The 25,793-nt window shown below is 43.6% G+C and overlaps 1 protein-coding gene across 15 annotated transcripts in view; it reads right to left on the bottom strand.

The window, feature by feature from the left end:
• PDLIM5 (PDZ and LIM domain 5) overlaps positions 1 to 24,874 on the bottom strand; it is a 129,853-nt gene extending 104,979 nt beyond the window's left edge. For 12 of the 15 annotated variants that reach the window (XM_087735845.1, XM_087735853.1, XM_087735851.1 and 9 more), the window contains exons 1-2: positions 24,718 to 24,874; positions 21,524 to 21,659 (exon numbers count right to left, since the gene is read on the bottom strand). In XM_087735845.1, the coding sequence (XP_087591971.1) occupies positions 21,524 to 21,619 (96 nt within the window). In that variant the 5' untranslated portion in view covers positions 21,620 to 21,659; positions 24,718 to 24,874. Of the gene's footprint in view, positions 1 to 21,523; positions 21,660 to 22,320; positions 22,340 to 22,406; positions 22,497 to 23,512; positions 23,563 to 24,717 lie in introns of those variants that run through there. The other 3 variants (XM_087735847.1, XM_087735846.1, XM_087735848.1) reach the window with 3 other exon arrangements.
• Positions 24,875 to 25,793: the final 919 nt, after the last annotated feature.

Genomic DNA, 25,793 nt, shown 5'->3' with positions numbered 1-25,793 from the left:
AGGGCCACACACACTGAGTGCAGCATGTTGCTGCACGTATTCCTAAAGACTGGGAAATAGCAGCATCCAAACTGGGACTTGTGGGGAGGGGAAGGGGAGATATCAGTCTTGCAAATGTTTCCAAATAAATGCATGAACACAGTAAGCAGATGTGGAGGATGATGGATATGGGTACTTCAGTAGCCTCACTAGGATGCTCGTTGACAGGAGCAGCAGTAACAGGGTCAGTCCTACCCTCCCTTGTCTGTATGTGCATACGCATCAGCTTCCACTATTGCTGCTAGGGTAAGAAGTCACTTATGCAGCAATGAATGGATATTTGTTAGCCCGACCAAGAGCTGCTGGCCAAATGCAACCCTCTGTCAGAGTCACAGAAATAATTCCCATCTCTACATTAGGACCAGTCACCTGGTGGCTTCAAAGTCTTCGTCCCAGGTGTTTGTCCCACTAGCTCCCAGGTGCGGATGGCATCCCCAGGAGAGCAGCCTTCACAAGGGAACAGGCCCTCGTTCATCCACGGGAGTCAACAGCCCAGCCACTCTTGGTACCTCTGGGTATTTTGCTGCCCTGGAGCACCTGGAGGACTTCAGTCTCCCATTTACAGAAACTTGTCACTAACATGAAGTTCACAAAGCACTTAATTACCTCCAAAGTGCTTCTCTCATTAACTAAACAAACTAAAATGTGACAAGGGAAAGACCAGCACTGGCAGCGCTATATTTTGTAGCAATGACTCATATGGAAGAGCATGGTACCATTAAGTTAACTGCTGAAGAAGTTACATTTCAAGCCCTTCAGATGCATAAGCAAACTGACTTCACTCCTTCAACCCGCAGTGCTTAACTGTAATGAGGAAGCTCAAGCCTTTGAGAATTGAATGCATATAAAAATCAAATAAAAATGACAGCAGCAGGTATGTACCAGGGGAGAAAGTTTCTTCCACATTCCTATTAAATTGAGGAGGAAAAAAGTCTTTTCTGAATAAACAAAGCTTAAAGCAGAACATGGTCTTTCTTTTTTCTTCCAGACTAGACCAAGATACTAACGCAAACAAAAAATAAAAGAAATACCAAGCAGACGTATGAAAATCCCGGTGCAGCTGAAAGTTTGCATTCAAATGTCGTCATGTATAGTGATTAACCTGCCTGAGGTCACACCAGACCTCCCTGCTTCTCCGTTACTGTCACATGCGCTTCCTAAACACTAACCACAGCGCCCACTGAACATAAAATAGCTGTAATTCCTCCCTCTGTTGCAGAGAAGACACAGGCAGGCTGGTTTTCATCATCCTGAGGAGTACAGGACTGATGTAGCAACTCAACAGCAGAAGGGGCAGGTTGGAACAACATCAATGAAGTATAGTCTGCTGGAAAACAAAATAACTTGTCACATTCATCAGGGTCAGCTAATTACAGCTCGGAGAAGAGAAGGCAACCCAGATCACCGCATATAAAAGGGTGCACAAGAAGATGAAGGAAGGCATCAGAGGAAGCAAATATTTGTTCAGTGAAGTGTTACTAGTCAGATATGCTGCACAGGATCTCCCTTTATATCACTGAATCTAACTCAGGTCAGTGACAAGCAAAAGTTAGTTTCCCGGCACAGGTGGGGAAACTCTTATGTCCCTGGGGTGGGATTACGCAAAGCTCACCAAAACTAAACAAGAATGTGCTCTAACTTCCAATTTATATAATTAAACTTGACACTTTAATAACACAATGCCCTGCAGTTACAGGTAGTTCTCCTGGAAACCTAATTTTTAGGATACACGTATCCCTAATACTAATTGAAAAGCTGAGGGTATTACCCAGCAGAAATGAAAACAAAGTATACTTTTCTGCTGGTTTAGCACAGCATGCAAAGGGATGAGCCGAGGCGGTAGTGTAAGGCCTGGGGATGGTACGAGGGGTCACGGGCATGGCAGGGTTGGGGCAATGCAGAGTTTGACTGGCTTGATGAGATTGTGCCTTCCTACTCAAGCTTATTGAAGATGGGGCTGGGGAGCTCTCTGAACCATAAAGGCAAAACTTGCAACGCCAGAAGAAATACCCCAAAACTGGAAAAGAATTTTGAGTAACATTGTGAACCACATAAATGCAAATCATTACAAAAGCAATCCCAGGCAAGCTCAAAGTTTCTGGGACACGGTGCATGAAGAAATTAATACTAGTCACACAGCTCACCAACATTGTCCCAGTGTCCCCCAATGAAAAACATTTTTATTTATTTATCCAACTAATCTGATCTCCTTTTTGGTTGATGGAATGATAACTTTACTGGCATAGAAGTCTTCTGGTGTAGTTCTGCATAATTTTAAATACTCTTTTCAAATTGTAAATATCATCCAGTTAAGACATTTTAATACACTTGTCCAAAAATTCAATTTCAGTCAAATACTTTCCCCTGTATGAAACATCTGGAAGTAAAAATAAAATCATTCTAGCCTAATTTGGTGATACCAAAGGCAGTAAGGAACAGGAATGAAAACGCTCAGTCACGTATCCACAAACAGATATGGCATAGGAAATTAAAGTTTTGTCTCCAGAGTTCTCACTTTAATTTGGTTTTAAAAAACACAACACAAGTCTGGTTAAAAAAAAAGAAATGGAAGAGCGAGTGATAGGGGAAAGCCTCCAAAATGGACACACATGCCCCAGAGCCTACGTGTTGAACGGCGAGCTCCAGCCGTGGTGTGGGCTGCTCAGCAAGGGTCTAAACTTTCATCTAGTACTCGAGGGAGATGAATGTAAGTTATTTAAAACCACAGCACATCGAGCTGGCACGTCACTTTAATACACTGCCTATAGATTATGTTACAGCTCTGCTTTATAATGACCCTTTCGCTTCATCTCCAGCTCTCTGGTAAAATGGAGCAGACAGAGGGCTTCAGCTTTAGGGTTTTAGGAATTACTGGATTTAGTTAATGCTTCTGCCAAATCCAGATGCACAGAACTATCCCACGGCAGTGAAAAATGCCATAGGTGCTTGGCAAAGGGTCTCAGATTGAACAGAGATAAAACTTACAGCAGGTAAGTGAAACTGAGCTTGCAGCTGAATTTAACTGTGATTTACAGACTGGATTTGATTTGCGCTCATTTGCAAGTGGCATTTAATTTGACAATGAAGCTCATCATTCCTTGTTTGAGACCCCAGTGAGGGAAGGGGCTTGAAAATATTCAAACCAGGTTAGTTTTCATAGTAAATTCAAGTACAATTTCGCAATTGCCATTTTTTTGCAGTGCTGCCAGGTAGAAGAAGGGTCAGGCCATAGCAAACGGCTGCATAAATGAAGCTGCCCTACAGAACATGGCCTGAGTCACACCTTCACCCCTCCCCAGGAAAGCGCCAGCACAGATATTGCTCTTCTTGGGAGTAAGTTTTTGACCCTGGACCAAGGGTTGCAGTGGGTCCTTGCAGAGACCAAAGCTTCCCCAAACTGAGCAGCTCTGCCTTTTTAAAAAAAAAAAAAAAAGTGTATACACACACACACCCCGCCAAAAATCTTCAGAAACAATACAAACATATACTGCTTCTGAAGATTTTGGTAATAGTCGTGTGCTGAAAATTTTTTTAAAAGCATGACCCCTGCAGATATTTGTTAACACCTCTGTTTCAGGGCTGGTATGCATCAATAAAAAGCTGTACTAAGGCAGCCACCACTGATTTCTCTTTCAGCCTTGCATGACACCTTTCCAGTGCCTGCTGGCAGCAGGTCAGCTTGTACTTTGAACAAAAAACTCAGTGTTGCAACATCTCTCTCCTCATCGTTCTGCAGCACTAAAATAAAACATGCAGAAAGACATGCACATACACATTTTTGATGTCTACATTAAAACATAATAAACATAAAAGCCTACTTATGTCAACATGAGTCTGTTTAATCCTTGCAATAACTTACAAATTACTTTTTAAAGAACTTCAAGACATTCTTGACAAAAGAAAATAAAGTTTCAAAGTCCATTAATAACTCAAAACATTTTCTAAAAGAGAACCAAAGTAAATTTTTCAGCGAACTGCTGATGAGGAAGAGCTTGTTGAAAGACAACACCTCATCCTCTCCTCAAGGGTGTGGCTGTTTGTGTTTTGGTCCTTGCATATTTTTATTATTTTTTTGTAATATGGCTCAAATAAACTAAGATTTTCTTTTTTTCCCCAATGCGAAAATATTTTAGGTCTGAGGAGAGCTCCAAGTCTTAGAAGAATGAAGGAGAGGAGAAAAGAAGAGGAACAAATTACACTTTTGGCAGCATTCAAAACGAGCAGTGAAATGGAAAGGCAAGGCACATTTGCAAGGATAAAACCACCTTCTTATTGCAGCTTTGCTGGAGAGGGTGGGGCAGGGAAGAGTAGCTCTTAAAGCAAGAAGGGAAAATAAAGAAAAATGTGGCTTTAGTAGACAAAAATCTTACTGAGTAAAAAACAGCAAAATGATGACCTTCTGGGCTCAACATTACATATTTTTAATAAATAAACAGTTAAAGCGGGTTAGCCAAGTAAAACTTTTCGACAAGACTCTCCATCTGCTGTCAGAAAAGAAGGTTTGCATACTTTTTCTCCAGGCACTGTCATCACTACACTGCCCATCCATGCACGGGACCTCCGAGCAGCATTTCAGCACTTCTCACTGCTCCGTCTCCAAAAAAACCCTTTGTATCGCAGCAAGTCGGCATATCGGCGTGCTGAGAAAGCTGTAACTGTAATCTGTCAAGCTGAACTATTTATGCTTGCAGAGTTAGTATTAAGTGCCCAAGTGGAGAAGAAAAGGAGTAGAAGGTAAAATCATCATGGTGATTGCTTACAGTAGGCAACCGCTCCAGACTGTGTGTATGGATCCCAATGCCTGCATGTCCAAGAGCTCAAAATTCAGCACCTGCTTAGATATTAAAGCACAATGGGCAGAGTTGACTAGATTCAGGTATTTACCCACAAACAACCCAAAATTCCTCATGCAGCCTGAAGAAACAAAATATTCACTCAACAGGCAAATCAGCCCTATGTCATATTCTTCATTTGTCTGTAGATTTCTGAAGCCAAAATACATTAATAAAAAGCGAGGAAAATTCTCTTGAAAACAAAAGTTCTATTCATCACTTATGAAAATTCATTTACTAGCATCAAAATATGCTTCAACATGTGGAAAAAACAGGATTGTCTAAGCTTTGCTTTCCTAAGCAGTAATTCTTTGTAGGCAGACTTCTGTTTGACCAGGAAATTTAGGAAACTCTGCTAAGATATACAGGAAACATCAACAGCATTGCAACAAATACACAAAGTGAAGCATTTTTCCAAGTTTTGCTTCAGATTTTGTTTCGGATTCTAGATAAAGTCCCTTCCACGAGTTTGCACCATCCCAATTAACTCCAGCATGCAAGTCTGGGGTGTCCTAGGAAATGCCCCAAGAAGCTTGGGGACAAGGCAGCACCCCGGCGGAGCTCTGCAATGCAGCAGAGATGGAAAGCACGAGCTCCTTACCCAGAGACAACATACAGGAAATGCTCGAGTAAATTACTGTCTGGGTGAGCCAAAGGAGGAAAGTTCAGGGGGTATTAACATTTTTCTATCTGATGAAAAACAGACTACAAAAGGTATGAGAAACAGATTTGTCACTATACAACTTTCCACGTGTATCCAGCTGCCAGAAATCCTAAACGGCACAATTCAAAAAAGAGGCATCATGCCAGCTGTCATATTCCTGTATATAGAGAGTAAACCAAATAAAGAAAGGAAAAGATATTAAGGTTAGAGTTTCACTTAAGGGGAAGGTATTAATTCTCTTCCCTCCCCCCCCAATGTGTTAGTTAAAAAATCCAAAAACTAGTTTAACTTAAAACATAAAGCCCGTTCTTACATCGAAATTCAGTTTTCAAAGTAAAAGCATTAGACACACAGATGGCCAATCGAAATTATGTCCCAGTGGTAACTATGGAATACTGTGCTTACACATTTGTTATGTTCTGCTCTCAGTTTCCTCATTTTAAACAATAGCATATGGAGACATAAGGTACATATCGTAAACATCATTCTTTCTCCTCTGCAGAAAGAGAAATCAGGAGTTTATCTATATTACAATCCTGTACAGTTTACAATGACTGGGCCCAGCCCAGGTATTTATGCAACATGATATAGACCTTTTCCATACCTTCTTTCAGCATCTTTACGTTTAGTGCCTTTTAAAAGAAGTATTACAAATTTATAAGTCAAGCAATATGTTTCCTACATGTCTTCAAGAGAGGTTAAGGTTACTATTACCCACATATCTACTTATTCCAACATTTCCTCGAGATCTTGCCTGCCATGCTCCATTCCCTACTTCCAAGGATTTCCCACGCATGACACATACTTGTTGAAACAGCAGCAAACACAACAAGCAAAGAAGCTTTCCGGAGTAATACACATTTTTCACTGGCTAAAGACTTGTCTCCCACAGATCAGAAGAAACCAGTGAAGCTGGTCCAGGAATTCTTGAAGGACAAAGAAAGCCCAAAGTTTTATTCGTTAAAGGGCTTATTCCACGTAGCACAGCAGTTTGCAGTCAGCACACTCATGATGGACAAATTACAGAAATAAGCATATGTATTCATCCTCCATCCTTTTCATTTGGATATATTGGAGGCAGAAGAGAGCCACCACCACCCCTTTCCATCCATAGCGCTCAACCTCATTATTTCACCACTGCACAGAACAGGGCACTGGGCAGCTTGTTCACACCCACACGTTCGGTAATCAGCAGAAAGCAAATTAGCAGTTCAAGTCTCATTTTAAAGTACGAAGGGACCTCATACAGCATTTCTGGCAAGTCCTGTCTGTGAAATTCGAGGCCAATGCTCCCAGCCACCCGCTCCTCCCCATGCCACTGAAGGTGACCCCACAGCACGGCAGGTGACATGCCAGTTCCTCACCTGCAGCACCCCACATCCCAGCATCCAATGAAGTCCCAAGCAAGCCATTCCCGCACACCTCTGCCCTTTAATGCTCTGGGCTTGTGGCAACTTGCAATGCCTCATGAAAACACTTTCCCCAGCATGCAATCTGTCAGAGGAGAATTCATTTACAACTTGGCTGAATGAGTTTCAGGGCATCCAGGGCTTCCTGGCAGGCAGGAAGAATTATTGAAATCATTTCCCCCCCACCCCTTTATTTTGATTTGCCTATGCTGCCACCAGAAGCTGGAGCCACCGTTAATAACTAGCCACTTTGCCCTACTTGTTTTCTTAACAGGGTCAAATTCTGCTACACATGCCACGTACTGTTTAGTTCTGAAGGTCTCCAGCAAGCCAGCTGCTCTGCAATTCACTTTCCTCTACCGCGTACACATGAAACTGCATACAGTATGTCCCAATAAAACAGCTTTTAGACAGTCAGCAACACTTTGGTCACTATGTAGTTGATTTAAATACTTGGATTTGATGCACCCTTTTCAGAAACTTGGAGATTTAACATGTTGTCTGTTTAACTACACACACAACCCAGGTTATAAGAGATCTGCAAACCTTTGTTTCGGGAATTAGGGGGAAAAAAAAACCCAAACGCGAGAAAAATATTTGGCACAGCTCTGTGCCCTGAAGTCCTGAAATACTTATAATGCTACTTGACCATAGGAGCTAGCACTGCCACCCTCACGCATTCAAAAACCATGAGTCAGGCCCTAGAAATAAGGAGTGTTTTTTAATCTCACGATTTTAATGCCAAGATACACTCTGAGGTTTCGCTGGGTTTTTCAACTTACTTTTCTTGAATCTTCAATGCAACACTAAAGGATTATTTCGATGATTTAAATTGAATCCAGATTTTGGTACAAGCGCATCAATGTGAAGGACTGGGAGCTTAACAGCATCCCCCCACCACTCCCCTTCCAAAAGTTCACAGTTGCCATGACACTCAAGAACAGCACCAGCAAGAGTAACTCTGGGTTCCTCTATAAGCTCAACCAGAGCAATTTTCCCATGGACCTCCCCTTGGAAGGGCTGCTTTAGGAACAGCACTCCAGCATGCAGGAAGACAGAAAAAAAAGTCAAAGGCAGCTATGGGTGGTCCTGAGTAACGTCCAGCTGAGGTTACTGGTGAGGATCTCAAAGCACTTCCTCCTCCTTATGGGACGACTGGCAAAACAAATTTGGCTCTCTTGTACTGCAGTGTGGCCCCTCTGATGACTTAGATTTTGGCTCCATTTTAGTTCAAGCCTTTCAACAGTAACTCAACCTTTAGTCTTCCTCCCAGTGTAAAGAAAAGGGATGGGGATGACCAAAGTGGTATCTTTTGGGTGATTTTTTAACCAACACTTCGCTTTTAGACTGCATTTATCGCTGAACAGAGATCAACCCAAGGAAGTTGCTACTTTCTTTACAAAGCAGTTTAGCCCTATAGCATTATAACAGCCTCATGGGCAAGCAAAACCTAAACCCTCCATGCTCCCCTGAATCAGAACAGCCTGAAGTGGCTGAGGGAGGAGAGTTGCTACCGTTGCCACAAAGCTGGGAGAGCAGCAGGGTTCTTGTGGCAGACTCCAAAATATAGCCCCACACACAGGGTGGCAAGAAACTGAAATACATAGTTAGATCTACACACCCAGGGTAGTCGGGCATCTAGAAGCCAGAAGCCACCTCTAGACCCATCTCACCACCTCCCACCTAACACCAGCTACAGAATTTTCCCCTGAAAAAGCCAGCAGCACTTTTTCAGCTGGCAACCCAAAGTGTGCACATGCTGCTGACGGCATCTACGCTTGTTCAGGAATCCAGTGGTACCCAAGTGCTCTCTGCTCCATAAAAGAGCAGCTTGTTTCTTGATGCTGAAGCATTTCCTGCAACTGTACCAATAAAGCAAAAACTGCCATACAGCCTTGCTTTTCTGATTAAACAGAAACCCAGCACTGGGCACAATAAAGCCAGGACATACTACAGTCTGGCAAGGACTAGCACGGTAAGGAAAAATTGGAAGGAAAGGGATGGTTACAGACTTACAATGCAGTACTTATGCAATTCAAAACAGAGGCAAATATCCCTGTAAATTCTTATACCATCTGGTATACAGAGTCCAAAGCTTTCATCGTTTGTCATTTGGAGCTTTCTGACAAACATCCTATATATTTGATTTTAATAGTTTTGTGGGGTTTTGTAATTTAGGGTTGGTGGGGGGTTTTTTTGATACCTAGCTCTTATTATTCCTTTCATGCCTATCCAATCATACACTTTTCTGAACCCTAAACCCTATTTATGCCACAAATAATAATGGCTTCTGAACAGCATTTGTCTTAAATGATAGCTAACTAATAATAATAATCTACTAACCTGGTAGACTTATTTCAGCAGTAAGACAGATGTCCTCAGGCTAAGGAAAGCAAGGGGAAAAAAACCTGAAGGCAGGAAAAATTGTGTTCTTGCAAAACTACCTTCCTCTTTATGTTAAAAGAAAAACAGGTGACAAATTGAAAGACTCAAACCTATTTGGCAGAAAGTCAAAAAATGGCACTAGAAAATCAACTCTGATTCAATTTGAGTGGTTAGGAATCTTAAATGCCAAAGCGAGGTATTTCCTAACTCATAATGTCCATTGTTATGCGTTACATTTCCCAGAATTGATACTATTACTAAATAAATGTCATTGCATCTAAGTCTAAACTATTTGCATGCCACCCCTCAAGTGTACACTTCCTCTGAAGCACAGCGGTTACGCATTCCACAAAGCTCATCTTTATCCTCTTATTCTGGATAATATTTTTCTCCATGAGGGATCCCCTCTTGTGAGGTCTCACCTCTCCCCCATATTCAGCCCCTCCAAAGTCATACAGGAGTTTCTTTCAAGGGAATGAGTCTATGCTGTAGGATAAAGGCTGGCTTGTCATCCATCATCAGGGCAAAGCAGGACAGGAAAATCTCTACAAAACCTCATTTGGTACTCTGGGGATGTGTTCTTTGCTAAAGAGAGCAACAGAAGTCAGAGCAGGAATGGGGTAATTACTGAGCTAATCAAACAGGCGTAGATTAGGATATGCAATAAAACCAAGTACAGAGTTGCACACACGGTGAGCGAGTGACAGAGGAGGCATTCAGAGTTACCAGAAGCACTCAACACACTCCATCATCTGGATGCGGTCAGGAACCAGTTGAGGTCAATGGCTACAGCATCCAAAATCGTGTACTTACACCCATCTATCTCCATCACCATGCCAAAAGCGTGCCTTACATTTGCAAGGAGGAAGCCGGGGGCGGGGGGAGGAAGCGGGGGGGGGGGATGACGACACGGGATGACAGACGGGGACAGACACACACTGGACGATGACACACAGACGGGAACCCAGCAGTTTAGCCTTCTCCAGCAGCAAGAGGTTGCAAAGTAAAGCATCAACACCAACTGGTTTGCCCTAAATCCTTACTTTGACTGCTGTAATCAGAGTTTCCTGTGAGCAATTTCCAGTTATTTAATCCCACACCATCGAGGACAGAGTTATAAACTGATCTGGGCTGTCAACTGCAACAGCAGCAGTTTTCATCAGGTCAGGTATCAAAAAAAAAAAAGTCATTTGAAGTTTTAATAATCAGCAGTTTCTACATTTTAAAGTTCAAATGTAGATATGTCAATGGAAGAAAATACTCTCACAGAGGAGCTACTCAAGCAGCCAGAGAGTATCATGTTCCCTCTGACATAAGAGGGCTGATGATACTTTTATCCAGACAGATATTGCAGGAATTCAAGTGTCCAAGATTTTAAGGAAACGATCTTTAGGTTTTCACATTGAAAGTGAACTGCATTTCTAGACATACACAAAACTTATTCTTTCAGTCAAAAAAACTAGTCATCTATATTTTGTTCATAAGCTCAATTATTTTAGTCAACAGTTCAGAAGAGACAGTTTTACAAAAACTACCTACAAAAGGACCTGCTCTTAGGTACTAATCTCTAGCTTAAGAGTGCAATAATTGCATACTGCAAAGAGAGGTAAGATAGAGCATCTCTACAGCATTTCCAGAGCAAGGGCTAGTAAAACACCAACACATAGCTAATATGCAAAGACTCCTTATCCCCAAAGGCTACTAAACCCCTTGATTTAGCCCTATAGTTTTAGTGATGGAGATTGACTGGCTGGTCAATGGTCTGTTTCTAATCTAGCTCTCAGGACGTCATACGAACATCTCTGCTAGCCAGTTCTCTTCTGGCTAACAATCACTGGCTAATGCGTCTTTGAGAGAAAGCAGGAAGTTGTCTGGGAAAGGTCAATTGTCTCCTCCAAGCAAGTCAATGTTTCTTTCCTTCTGAAGGAAAGAAAGTCTGCAGACCCAACACTGCAAGGTGCTGAGCAGCAATGCACATCAACATAGGCCGAGCCTCAAGCAAGAGTCTTCTTATGGAGACAACTTATATGCCTAAAATGACACTTTTTCTCAAGTGTTTTTGCAGCACCAAGGCATGGGTTCTTCACATTTACAGGATTACGCTCGATCTGCACAATAGCAAAATAATTTAATTTACAAATTGAACGTGCTCTCAAAGGAGATTAATGTAAGCCCCTGCTACAGTGACTTTTACTTATAGCCAGTTGCCAAAATACGACAGCTGGAAAGTGGAGAGAATAGACTGTATCCATAGCTGACAAAAGCTGTAATTTAATAAGCATTCAGTGGCAGTTTTCACAGCTTAGTACGCTGACAGACGTGTCCTAGCAAGCCTGGCTTCGGCGCTTCTAGACTGTACTGTCCGCAGGTATCTGCCCCCACCATTGTGCCAGCAGTCCCAGCTCCCACAGCCAAGCCTGCTGGGCTGAGTGAGCCTCTGCTGCACCAGTCCCACCTACTATCCCTGCTTAGGGCACTGATGGAGGAAGAGTTTAATCCATGGAGCTGGCTTTGAGCTCCGACATGGAGATGCAAGCACAGGTTTTCTTCTGCCAACCTTCTTTGGCCAATGATTATCACTGACAGAGGCATGGGGGCCCGCTCACGTACAAGAAAAGTGTCAGGTATTACATAAGCTTATTCCCATTTTAGTGAACTGCCAGTGTTTTGGGTTCCCCCCCCCCCCCCAAACCTCTGTGCATTAAGAAAAGTTTTAGAGGACAGGAACTCAGGCTGCCAGATAGGATGCAATGCTGCCTGCTCTCCAACCACTACTGCTTCCTTTGCAAGGTTGATTGTGTCCCCTGATCACTATCTACATTACATTTGATCAAGCCATGAATCCAGACAATCAGTCCCTCACAAAAAACTAGTATGCTGTCCCCTGAGGGCTGAATTGTCTGACTCGTCAGAATACATATTTTGGGGCATGCCTTTTCATTCCTGAATAATTGCCAACAAGCCACCTTAGACATTAGGCAGAGAACATCCTTATTTGGTCTGGACTCAAAACACTGATTTGATGAGGAGCTGCAGAAAGTCAACAGGAAACAAGCAGATTTACTCTACCAAGATGGCTTTGATGTTTAAAGCTTTACAAGCTTTCCATTTCCTTATCAGTCTAATAAAAGCAAGCCCAACCCAACTTCCACAAGCTCTCTGGCTTGTAGATCTCCACTGTTTTTTTTGTTTGCTTTTCTTTTTTTCTTTTCCCCCTCCTCTTAAAAGCATTAGGTAAAGAAAACTAGAACAGCACAGAAGAAATTGCTTAGACACATGAGCAAGTTGAAGGCAAGCAATCTCATTACCTCTCCGTGTCTTTCACAATGCCAAGCTAAGTCTAGAACCACAAAGAGAAGAGGTAGAAATCACTGGCAAGGGAGCCTCACCCTCCCCCCCCCCCCCCCAAAAAAAAACCCCAACAATTTTGGCCTCTTACTTCACAGGAAAGAAAGAAAAGTTTCACTTACTAGCTTCACTGGACTCAGAACTATGCCTGGCTTGTTGTGTGTAAGATGTACATTAGAAAGAAAAAGCTTTAATAGCACATGTGCTATAAACTTTGAGATTAAGCTGCTCTGTCTGGCAGAGGGAGCGTTTGCACAGCAAAGCTGCTTTTTTAAGGGTTCTGAACAAAAATGTTCTATAGCTAGAGTTTCCACCAAGGTGATATAATTTTTTTTAGTAACAAAAATACATCTTTATTTATGTCTGCATTTTTCACATTTACAGCATTTTGCCTTTGCTCTACAGAATTCCTTTTAAAAAAATCTCAAATGCTATTACTACCAATACAACATCACACTTAACGGAGACACTTTGATCATTTTCTCCACAAATGTAATAAATTTTGGGTGTAAGAATATCTAAAGATGATCAGATTACGTTCATAAACACAAAAGCTTAACAAACAGGGAGTTTTAGCCTCCTGAAATTTATACACTCTACATTAATCCAGGCTTAGCATCTAAATCACTATTCAAGCCTTCAAAAGAACTACGAAATAATTAACACAAAATAAATGTTTCTGTTGCCTTCCCGTGGTAAGTACTTCACATTGTTCAATCACTTGTTAGGGAAAGAACCAGATACCGCATTAGGTCATCCCTTAATATAGATCAGGGTAAGCCAAACTTCTTTCATATCCAGTTAACGTGCAAACCATTTGACCTTTCCTACAGGACTACTAAAGACCTGGCAAGATCCACTTTTCAGCCTATGGGACTTCACACAAGGCATTACATTTTACTTCAGGGCTTTGTTACAGGCACAGCTGACAGCAATTGCGAGAGTTCACGCTTTCAAATACTTTAACTATCAGATGCCATTTTCTCTTGCATTTACTTTTACTAAGCTTAACTGTTTAAGCTGAAGTTTCTAATGCAAGACTAACTCCAAATGAGAAACTATAATAATAATAATAATAATCATCCATAATAGAAAAACATTATGGACTATTCTACTTGAAGTTTTCTGGCCTCCATTAAAAGAAAAAACACCAATCTCTTAAGGAATGCATAGCATCTTCCTGTTTTGAGTGAGGACTCAACACTTGGTACATCTTGAAGCTTGATAGTATATAGGCAGAACAGTCACCCAGGTGTCACAGAATTCTTAATTTCACTCCAAGTTTTCTGGACTGTAAAATACTGAAGACTACTGTTTTCCCTGTTAAGTAAAAATAAGGGATTGACAGCAGAAGTCTTTGTGCCCTGCGGCTGCTAAATATACTTTACACCAAAACTACTGAGTATATTCCATTGGTGCAGCACTTACCTGCTTTGAGGGTGTGCACAGTGATACGGTCTTCAATTTATAACATGCTATTTTGTCCCCCTGCTACCTCTCTACTTGGGTCATCGTACACAAGAGACTATGTGGTGGGAACTCACTGGTGTCTCAAAGTGACAAAAGATGAAAAGCCACTGTGTATGGAACACCGTCCCATTAACTGACAGCGTTGAAAAGTGACTGATGAATGAAGCAGAGAAATGAAAAAAGACAGTGGGAATACCCCTGTGCAGTGTTACGCCAGTTACTTAAATAAGACTTTTTACAGCCTGTCCCATAAAGGTGGCCTTCATTCCCCTACTAGAAACCTCAGGTCTGTTCTGCAGAAGTGTTTAGTGGCCATTGGCATACACAGCTGGCTGGTGCTTGAGTAGCAGTCAAGTCACAGAGTAGCACCTGCCCCTCCTCACAGCTGTACCAAACCTAACAGCATCCACATTTTCTTTCTCATTTCCTCTGTTGCCTCCTCCTACTTTTCCCTGAACTTCATTTCCATATATCTAGTTTTAAGCAAGTCATTAGAGACGCTGCTCCTACAGCACAAACACAGCACAAGCTCCTAATGCCTTGGTTTTTTTCCTCCTCTTAAGATGAGACTGAATTGCCACAGCACAGCACTAACTAGCATGACGATGCTCCTGAAGAAAACCCTTTCAAGAACAGTTCCTGGAAGTGAACGTAATTACAAGCCTGATCTACCAGCAAACTTGCCTGAGAAGACCATCACAGCCCTAATCTAGACCCGTATAGCCCACAATCACCTACCGATATACTTAAAGCAGTAGCTTGTCTGCATTTAAACCAGGCTAGTGGAGTTGGTGACACGCAACCTCTTATCCATCAGTTCTGTCTTCAGCATCACACATAAGAGCAGCAGGACAGTATAAACTCCTTAACACAAGCAAGGCTTTAAGTCAACATGGTAGCTGAAGCTACGTGCACCTCAAGGGAGTCTGTGCCCAAAGTTCATGGCCTTTTTCTTCTACTCATGTCAACTCCTCTAAGAAAAGATAGTACCTCTCTCCGCAAATTCAGCTTGAGGACCTCTTATAGTAAGGGAACCTGAACAGGTACTTTTGTCATATTTTCCCCACTTTTACTTCCCTGAAGACTTGAGTCATTCAAAGACTCACTGGCCTTAGCAGTGGCCTCCCTTCCTTACGTCTCTATTCCTGTAACAACCACCTATGGAATTAAACATACTTCTATTTCTCATATTTGTTCAAGCAAATCTCAACCTCAATTTTTTTTTCTTTTTGACCACTGGCAGGAGGACTATCACCTTTCCCATTTTCCACTGCTTTAGGCACATGAGAGACAGTTTTCTCTCACACTTTCCCTTATATTGATAACATATGAAATCTATTCTTAAAAAGTCAAAACAAATGAAAAAAAAGCAGCCAACAATGTTATCTCCTGGCTCCATACCAAAGCCAAACAAACAAACCTTTCAACACCATGTCTCTTCTCACAATGCCTTCTGATAGCCATCGGCCAATGAATAATGAGAAAAACAGTTACACTAAAAATAGCATCTCCAAACGGTGGTGAAGTCGACAGAAGTTGTCAGGCCTCCAGGGCCAGATACTCGCAAAGAAAACATGCGTAATTTTTTTGCCGTTACTGTTCAATAAATGGTCCTGCATTTTGGCCTCTGGAAGGACTGCCAATTTTGCATCTGCTCTGAACATCTAATCAGAGTTTATTTTTTCACTACATATATCTTTGAAAAGCAGACACTGCAAACAAATACTTCAGTTTTTCCCTCATGAAATATTTAGCTTGTACTCCTCATACTGTAACTAAACTGTCACTTTTAAAGGGAAAAAGAGTTACCAGCATTTTTTAATGTAAAAAGAATATGTTCACACATCACATCAGATATCCTTCAGCTACAAGCTCTTTGGTTTCTTTTTCCCCCAGCACAGCCAGCTTCACTTTTGGGGGAATGACATCAGTAGAGGAACCATTTTAAAATAAGTTAGCTTCCTACTGGTCTGAGGAGGTTGTCTGACAAATAAGGTCATGAACAGACAAGATGCAGACACTTTTCTTCCACCTCTTCTCCCCCACACCCTCCCTTTTTCCCAGCCCCACTCCAGTGATGGTCTGTCTTGCTTTAAACTGCATAGCAGAATAGACAAGGGAAGGAAAACAAATGGTCAGGGGAAACACAGCCCTTTTCCCAATTTTCAGCACAAAGATGTTAAACAGCAGTGAGAAAAGAAGCAATTGGGAAATTAGGTCTGTACCAACTGATCTCTCTTTCCATCTTCAAGTTAAACTGAGGAGCTCTCTAAAGGAGGCTTGCTTGCAGGCAACTACACAAACTCTGAAGCACTAACCAGCACTCTTAGGGCTTTCGGAAAACTCACTTATATTAAACCACTTGTGCAGCTGGGAGCTTTATAGTTGTCCATATTCCACTTGGTTCCCAAAGAAAGACTTCTGCTCCTTCAGGACTCGGTGCGGAGAGGATACAAACTTTGGCACTGGTAGCTCATTTGTCATTCTCAGTATTTTTTTCAATAAACCACATCTTGTAAACAGAATTAAACAGAACAGAACAACACTTCTTGCTTTACGCCTTGACTAATCCCATCCATTTCATAAGCAGTGATAGCTCCTGTAAAATGCAGCATTTATTGCCCTCGGAGCATGATCAGCAGGTAAGTGCTGTGACCTCTGCTGGTATCTCTGACCCTGTGCCAGGAAGTTGCAGTAGTGGAATATGTCTTCAGCTGTATTTTGTGCAAAGCATCACAACTCGGTAGCAAATCAAACCAGGACAGCAATGCCAGCAGCTGCCAGTTAGGACTTACTTAGTAGCTCTCGGTAGCTTCCACAATGAAGCATAATATTACCGACACAATTATCACTGGCCAGGCCAGCAGTTGTTCTAGTGTTTCTCTCCGATTTCACATACCTACTTAGAAGACCATTTCCCCAGTCCCCCACTGCAATAACTTATTTCATACTTACACAAAACTTGAATTTAGTGGAAACAACACATATGGCTTAATAAAATAATTCACACAAACACAAGGGCAAGAGGCTCAGCCAGACTCTAGTTAATCAAAGCCAACATGCTCTAGGTCCATTCAAAGCATCATTTTCCTTTTTTCTCTTCTCATTATTTTCACAGATATTAATGACTTTAAAATAGCTTGTTTCCAAATATTAAGAAGGCCAAAGGCCAAACCCCTGAATAAGCAAACACTGTGCAAAACCAATCATACGTGCTCCATCCATGTGGCCAACTTGCTGGTGGGTAACCACCTGTGTACCTGGGCAGGAAGGAAGGAAAGTGGGAGAGCAGAGGAGACAACTCCTCTGATAGTGACCTCCCGATACCAGCATGAAGAATGTCAGTATGCTCACATGGGTTGAATATTGAGCAGCTGATGGGCTGCACATGCATTCCCTACTTCATCCCAAGGTGGGCTGCTCTTCCATCTACTTCCTGGGTGTCCTGCTTGCTGACAGATTCATTATCGTGAGTCTTCCATCAACTATAAGCTTGCAACAACAACACAGAAAAACATAACTGAAAGAAATGAAATAGTGAAAACTGAAAAACTGCAAAAAGAAGCAGCTATTTCTAAGGAGGGGGGGGGGTGGTGTTTGGTTGGTTTGGTTTTTTTGAAGAGGCAAAGTGACTAGTGAAGGAGGAAGCAGGGGGGAGGGGGAAACAACACACTGAAAGACATCGCAGTAGAAAAACAGAGCTGTCAGTCAGGTCAAGCATTTCAAGACAACCATATTCCATTTACTTCTTACAGGAGGAGAAAGCCAAATAGCAAAACATCTTCTGAAGCAACACGGCTAGAATTGCCACTAGGCTACAAACATTTCAATGCTACAAACATGTCAAGCATACATTTAGAACAAATATCTAAACCTCTGACAGGTCATCACAGCATAATGAACAAATTGTCAGGATCAAACACTATTTATTTCAATCCACAGAGGACAGCAGTTTTGACAATTCTAATGCTACAGTTATGCTTACTGAGTTTATTCTGGTTATGTTAATTAAGCATTGGGAACTAACCAACTCCCAAAAAAGTAAAGCAAATATAATGTTAATTCAAGCTCTAAAGAAGTGTGTATTGTTTCAAAAGCTACTGCGTTGCATGTAAACAGCATAGACCATGTTGTAGGTATCATTAACCCCCAATTCTGTAAATATAATACTTAGCATGCCCAAGAGCCACTCCAGGGATCCTACCTAGCAGTGTGTTTGGATTGCTTTATCACCAAAACTACACTTCTTTATTCTAATTCAGCAAAAGAAACAAACTCTTGCACAAACAAATCCAGAAGGCAAAGATCTATCGAGTGTAGACCAATGTTATTCCCAAACTGGATATATCCCTAGCATCAGTGGGATTTATCCAAGACCACAGATCTACATGGATATTAGCAATAGCAGATCCCTTATTATTGGCAATCATGATTAAAAACAAATTAATTCAGTGGCAATTATCTTGGTCCGATAGTCTTTTTTGACCCAGCTGGTGTTTAGCAGAACATCCTGCAAGTTGGAAATAAATTTTGTTTGGAAATAATTGAGAAACAAGGAGGACACATGATGTAATTCTTGCGGCATAGCCAACACTCAAAGTGTTGGGACAATGCCTCCCAAATCTACCAGGTGGAGATGGAGATGCCTATTAAGTAGGTAGTGTAAGTACAGGTAGCAACTTTAAAGCACTAAAAGTGCTATATTAAGTGACTGACATAACCCTGCAATAACTGTTCCTATTGGTTATGATGTTGCAACCAGTCTACAATATACTAACTTATGAAAAATCAAATGTTATTGCTACCCCTGCATTAATGTTAACCTGTTAACACCTTAGCTGATGTTAAGAATTTCAACTGAAGAACACAAACCAGGCTCGTTTTACCTTACAGAAGCAACAAGGAATATGCTCATTTAAACTGCACCCTGTGCAAAGGTATGAATGACTTACTAAAAACTTTCTACAAGGAACCATGAGAGATATTAATTTGTTCAAATGATTAGTAAAAAGAGATTTGCTTTTCAGATAAACAGCTTTAGAAACCAGTGTATTTTCTGCACTTCGTAAACTGTACTTTATTTGAACTTAATTTCAAGGAGTTTAAACTAAAGCAGGAAATAAGCCCTCAGCAGCACAGCCAGATTCATCCTCAGCATCTAGAGGACAAATTAAAAACAAAACAAAAACAAACAAAAAAAGTCCTCCTTGCCAAAGAACATAATTCTGCTGTCTCATTACTGTTTTGCTAAAATAATTTAATTAGCAGTCTTCAGATACAGGAAGGCATTTATGCTTCATCAGGAAAAGGAGGGCTGGGGGGGTGGTGAATGGTACGCACTGTTCTAGCATACCAGGGACACAGCATTGAATTCTTCCAGCTATCAGGCCAAAGCTGGATTGGCATACCAGAACTACACACTTTTTTGATTGGGGTGGGGGGGAAGCACCAGGCAGTCTAATATTTGCATACTCTTAACTGCAAGTAAGAAGAAACGGGTCAGCTGAGGAGCAGTGCTGAAGTATAATAGGTGAATTGGATACTGTGCTTCCCCCTCCCATGCACAATTAAAGTCCTAAAACCATCCCCATCTTTCATTACATTCTGCTCTTGTGGGTGCTGACATTTGTTATTAGGGAATCCCATATCTGAGGCTTTTATACGTAGCTATTTAGGCCGATTCCCCTAGGCTACTCCGTGCGACAGCATATTTGATTCCTGCAATAAAGTAATAGTGGAGGCTAATTTCAACATATGTTTTCTCTTCAGAAACTTTTAGATGGGAAACCTGCTTACAGCAGGACTGCACTTTAGATCTCCAGGACAGCAGAGGCCCCTACAAAAAAGTACCACCCTTTCCTAAAACTAGTTGTTTTCTATGGTTTACTGCCTACAGCGCTTAATTGCTCATCAATACCACGCACAAGCACCCTATGCAGGCAAAAGCCTATGCTTTTGCAAATCCTTGTTATGAGAGCACCTCTACCATCAAATCAGAAGAGCGCTATCCACATCCCCAGTTCAAATTTCTCATTAGTGTAGGAGTAACCAACTACTGAACAAGAAACTGAATTACAGTTTAGCTTGAAAATCCCCGGTATTTGGGAATAAACTGCTTCTGAACCCCTTTTTGGCTCAGACATCAGCTGTATTCAGCTGTACACAGGCATTTCTACAGCTCTCCAGTCCACTTTAGCCATATAAAAATAATTATCCAGAGCCAAACTGTATTCTAACTTCACTAGCATAATCCACAGATGGATAGGATAAGCCAAGTCTAAATGAACTGTCAGAGTCTGAATCGCGAGTTGAGATTAGCTAAAAATATTGCCATGATGCATAAACCCAAATAGAAACCTGCTCCATCTCCCAGGGCAGTATCAATTCTGCAGTCCCAACAGGTGTAAAAAATAATTCATCTTTGTCACTAAACTATACGAATATGCAGGAGGGGGAGGAGAGCTGTCGACAGAGAAGGGGCTATTTGTACATAAATGCTTCCATGCTGCGAAACAAATTTAAAGGTGCCAGGGTACAGAGCCATCAGAAGCCAGTTTCGTCACCCAGAGATTTCCAATGATCCTATAAATTCAATACCGTGAAGTCTGTCCCTGTATTTCATATGTGAAGTGCTTCAGCCATCTAAGGAAGGCTTTGAAACTCGGTCCACATTGAAAGACAAGACGTCCCTGAAAACATAGCTTTAAAGTAGGAAACTAGTTAGATAGTGCCTGGGTACAAAGATCACATTTGTTTTGACTTAGGTTCCTCAAATCCTTTGAATACCAGTTCAGAGCACACGCTCTATAAAATGCTCGTGAGAAACTGGCACGTTCACGCAGGCACATATTGATGAACCACTATTTACAACTACTGTCATTTAAGTGTCTTTTTATTGTAAATAGTGGGATTTGCAAGAACAGACACCAGAAGATCCTCAAGCTGCTAAGAGCTGCTGAATAAACAAGGGTAACAGGAGTGATTTTTCCTCGCTGCCTCCCATTTGAACTGGACAGGCTCAGCCCTGCGCAGAAAGCCGCTTGTTTCCTGCCAGCCTCCAACCACTGCATCTCTGTTTTCTGGGTAGGAGCAGGGAGGGGAATTCAAGGGTGGTTTCTTTCATATGTTGCATAAATAAATACAGATAAAACAACCATTTCAAATGAACACGTCCTGCCTAAGACAATTTTGTTGGAGCTTTCAGCCAATAAAGATTTATCTTCCTAGCTTCCCCCCCACAACAGCCCTCCATGCCACAGGGCAAGTTGAGCCCCAGCATCTGTAATTAATGGCTTTGCATACTTAAGTCTGAAGGCTGCAGGTTGGCCACAGCATAACAGATACCCACATGCAGGCAAAGAGGCAAAGGCACTTACCCGAGAGATAGACAGAGGCATGTTGAAATCCTTGCCCCCTTGAAGTCTGAAACCCCAAGGAGCCGGGCCGACCAAAGACACGCTGTAGTTGCTCATGATGTTTAGTATTCAAGGATCAAATCCAAAGGACCGATGCCTGTGGAAGAGGATTAGAGTTTTAATTTAAAGACGATAAAAACAAAAGGCACTGTCTACCATTCTGAAAGCCTTCTTTCTTTGTCTGTGTTCCCCTCCATAGTAAAAAAACAGCCAGAAAAAACACACCAGGTCTGTCATTACTTGTGCTTTTATTCCTCATGTGTTGTTTTCCTCCATAGCTTAGGAAGAAACATAACTAGGGAACTGGTAACATGGACTTGGGACTTTGAGAACTTCCGGTGCCGAGATGTTTGACAACCACTTCTTACTAACAAAACACTGCATGGGGGGAAAAAAACCCACCCAACATTAAAGTTCATCTTAAAAAAGTCAATATTGAAACAAGCATGAATTTATAATATTCCTTAAATCCAAGTATGGAAGAAATTAGCACTACTGGCACATTCATTTCTAACAAAATGAATATCATATGCTGCCATGTCATCAGCTCAAAGCTTGTTTCTAAACACATTATGTCTTGACAGTTTGAAAACTATGTCAAAACATCGCAGCTTTGAAGTTAATCAGAAGAAAATAAAATCCCTGCGACTTTTTTATTTTTATAGCATAGCTTCATCTGGGTAGAACAATGCTACAGACAAAACAGATACTAAAAACAACCCGCAAATGAAAGCTGTGAACTAAAGCGAAATACCCACTGCCACAACTTAACGCTGAGGCAGCAAAACCAAAGCAAAACCCAAGCATCTCCCTCCCCTCCCCACAGACGTGGGCAACAAATTACCTTTAAAAGGCAACCGAGGCACTTAATTGCCGTTCAGCGTCAAAGATAAGGGCTTCAGTTTCACCTCAGATAAGTAATGTTACAATGACATCTTAGGTAGTGGATCCCGTCTATTTTTGTATGGTTGAAGCCAGGCAGGAGCACACCAGGGCGGGCTGGTGTAAGACTACACCGGGGCACAGCCAGATTCCATACTCTATAGGGACATTTAAGGTGGACCTTCAGTCAAGCAGAAGCAAGCAGGCTGCAAACCCCACCGAGCTCTGCAAAGCCCGGTCTGCCGGGGGTGGGTGGGTGTGGGGGTGGGTGGGTGGATGTGGGTGTGCGTGTGTTATTTTTTTGGAGGCAGCAGATTTTTGCAAATGCAGCCCAGCCTTGCGAACCTTCAGAGCGGGGCTGTCGTGCAGCCCCCGTGGGTGCAGGGAAGGACATTTAATGTCGCTCCCTGGGAAAGCCATCAGTAACAGAGGTTTCTGGGTTTACCTCCCAGAGCCACAGAGATCTGCTGCTCAGACCTGTTTCTAAAGCAAACAGCAAACTTTATTCACACCGGTGGCCACTCAGGTAACCAGAACGGGGCTGCTGGCATCAGGCAGAACAAGATACATATTAGGAAGCAGAATTCGGAGCTGGTGACAGAGGTGCCTGGGTACCTGGGCAGCTCCTGACGTGCCCCTGCCTGTTGGCACCCAGCAAAGGGGCAGCTCTGGCCCAGGCACTGACTCGACCCACCCTTAAAAGTCTCAACAAGCACCAATGTACAGAGAGGGAAACGCACACGGCTGAGCTTCATGTGGCTGAAGAGGGAAAAAAAAGGAAACAAAAAACCTCCACCAAGTTTGAGCTAGGACTCTTACGGGGCTCGCTCACCACTAAAGCAAGAACTACAAGTCGTTTAATTGCTCTGTGCACTGAATTCCTTATAAAGAGGATCTTAATTAGTCACAGATTTCTTTCCATATAAAAATACAAATTCTTGTCATTCCCTCTAAATGCAATCCACTGCAGTGACAGGTCACTATAAATTAGAGACTGCAGAAAAGCAAGCCACATCTAGCGACCAGCACACATGCAGTTCATCGGCACAGGCAGAAGGCTTTACTTACCAATTAAAACTGAAGCACTTGTGTATCGCTTTTTTTTTTTTTTAAACTGAGTAACAGCTAGTTACAATAACAGATCTAGGAAAAGATTAAGGTATATTAGAAAAGGATACTGTTCTTCATTTGTAGCGGCTACAAATAGGAGGGAAGAGACTGCAACCTGAAAAGCCATGCATCACTAAGCATCACTCATCTTTCCTTTCTCACCCCCTCGATTCTGCCGTGTCTGCATCTCTAGGCTTACAGATACACCGGGAAGGAAGTGCAGACAAAGGAGATCTCTTCAAAGTTTAATTTAACAGATTTCTTAAAATACGTTAGAGCAACATCTAAGAGAAAGCATTGCAACCCACCAACCCCGCTTCACGGGGGAACATTGTGCAAACAAACCAGCCAAGGATGAAATTGTGCAACTTTCACTTAGATGATCAAACGCTTGGTGGATCTACTTCTGGAAGGGGGAATTTCAAAACCCAGGCAGAAATGCTCGCCTTCACCACTGCTGCCCGGGCACAGAGCCCCAGGGGTGGCTGTGCCTGGCGGGGCAGCGCCAGCACAGGCCCCCGTACCCCCCTGCACCTCCTTTGCCCAGCTGCCCCACCGAAAGGCTCTAAGCGCTCCGGGACGAGGAGCCCCACGGCTACCGCAGGCTGGGGGACCAGACAGCCCCACAGAGCGCTGGGTCTTGGTCCAAGGCGTCCCCACAGTCCCAGACCCAGACCCAAGGAGCCCCGCAGCCCCAGACCCAGGCCCAAGGAGCCCCACAGCCCCAGACCCAGGCCCAAGGAGCCCCACTGGCACCCCAGCCTGCAGCCCCACGGGTGCCACAAAGCCTGGGGGCCAAGGCGCCCCAGAGCCCCGTGCCCGAGCAGCCCCAGAGGCAGCCCAGCAGGCTCGGCCCAGGGCACGGAGCCCCACGGGTGCCCCACAGCCGCGGGACAAGGCACCCCACGGGCGCTCCCAGGCGCTGCCCCCGGGGCCGGGCGCTGCCCGCCGCGCTCCCCCCGCGACACCCGGGCAGCGGGGCACCGCCGACAGCCCCGGCCCGGCGCCCGTTTAAAAAAAAATAAATTAAAAAGAAAATAAATTAAAATAAGCACATGAAGCTTTAAAAACCCCGTCCAACCTGCTGACTTTTTGCTCCCCCCCCCCCCCTCACGTTTTTCTTTTTTTGCTTCCCCCCACGCCGCGGCGGGGCCGCCACTCACCCCCGCGGTGCGGTGCAGGGCGGTGCTGCTCGACGCGGTGCTGCTCGGCGCGGCGCAGGGCGCGGAGAGGCGAAGACACCCGCGGCGCGTCTGGGCGGCGGCGGCGGCCCCGTCCCCCCGCTCTTGTTTTCACTTCCGTCTCCCGCCGCTCCTCCCCCGGCCCGGCCCGGCCCTGCCCGGCCCGGCCCGGCCCGGCCCAGCCGGCAGCGGCGGGACGGGGCGGTGGTGTGGAGCAGGCGCTGGGGGGACTCAAAAGCACCGTTCCCGGGCGGCCCCGATTTGTTGGTTTGGGGTTTTGTTTGTTTGGGTTTTTTTAATAGAGAAATGCACGCTTTTTTCCCCTTTGCTTTGCACCTGTGAAACGGAAGGGCGAGCGGGGAGAGGGTGCCGGGTCTCCGTGTGCCGCTGCCCCTCCAGTCCCCGGCCTGAGGGAAGGGGCTGCTGTGCTGGGCGGGAAAGCAAAGGGGCCCGGCTCCCAGAGTGCCCCCCACTCTATCAAACGTACAATCTCTTCAGTACAGCCCCAGGTACGCTCGTACGGCTGCAGGGGCAGCCTGCAGCAGAGCAGGAGACCTTACAAAAAGAGTTTGGTTTCTTTAACGTGGAGTAATATGAGGACTGACAGGGATATACTCGCCTCCTGAAGTACATCAAAGCAGAAGAGCTGTTCAAGCTAGAACACAATGCTGGCACAAGAACAAATGGCTGTAGAGTGGCCGTGAATAAAATTCAGCTCAGAAATGAGTAGGGGTCAGCCAGTAAGGAGGAAAGGGAGTTTTCTGGCACAGCCTCTCCTCAGGAGTGGGTGCAAGAAATCAAACTGGTTCTAAGGTGACGCTCGATCAGATTATGTTATACGATACGCTTGCCTGCGAGCAGAATAATTATTTAACGCAGAGACTATCAGTTCGACAATCCGCAAGCTTGCCGAGCCTGAAGCAGGGCGGACTCGCTGGGAGAGCGTGCCGCTGTGCTTGGCAGAGCCGGGCACTGCCGCAGCCTCCCAGGAGGGAGGAACGGGGCGAAGATGAAGCGATAGCACTTCGGTTTCGCGGTTAGCTGCACCGCACAGCTGG

This window comes from Nipponia nippon, unplaced genomic scaffold, assembly GCF_047370975.1.
Source record: "Nipponia nippon isolate SJK-2023a ecotype South Korea unplaced genomic scaffold, ASM4737097v1 scaffold_6, whole genome shotgun sequence".
Classification (NCBI taxonomy): Eukaryota; Metazoa; Chordata; class Aves; order Pelecaniformes; family Threskiornithidae; genus Nipponia; species Nipponia nippon.
Note: the sequence above shows the minus strand (reverse complement) of the source record. Positions and strands in the feature narration are given on the sequence as shown.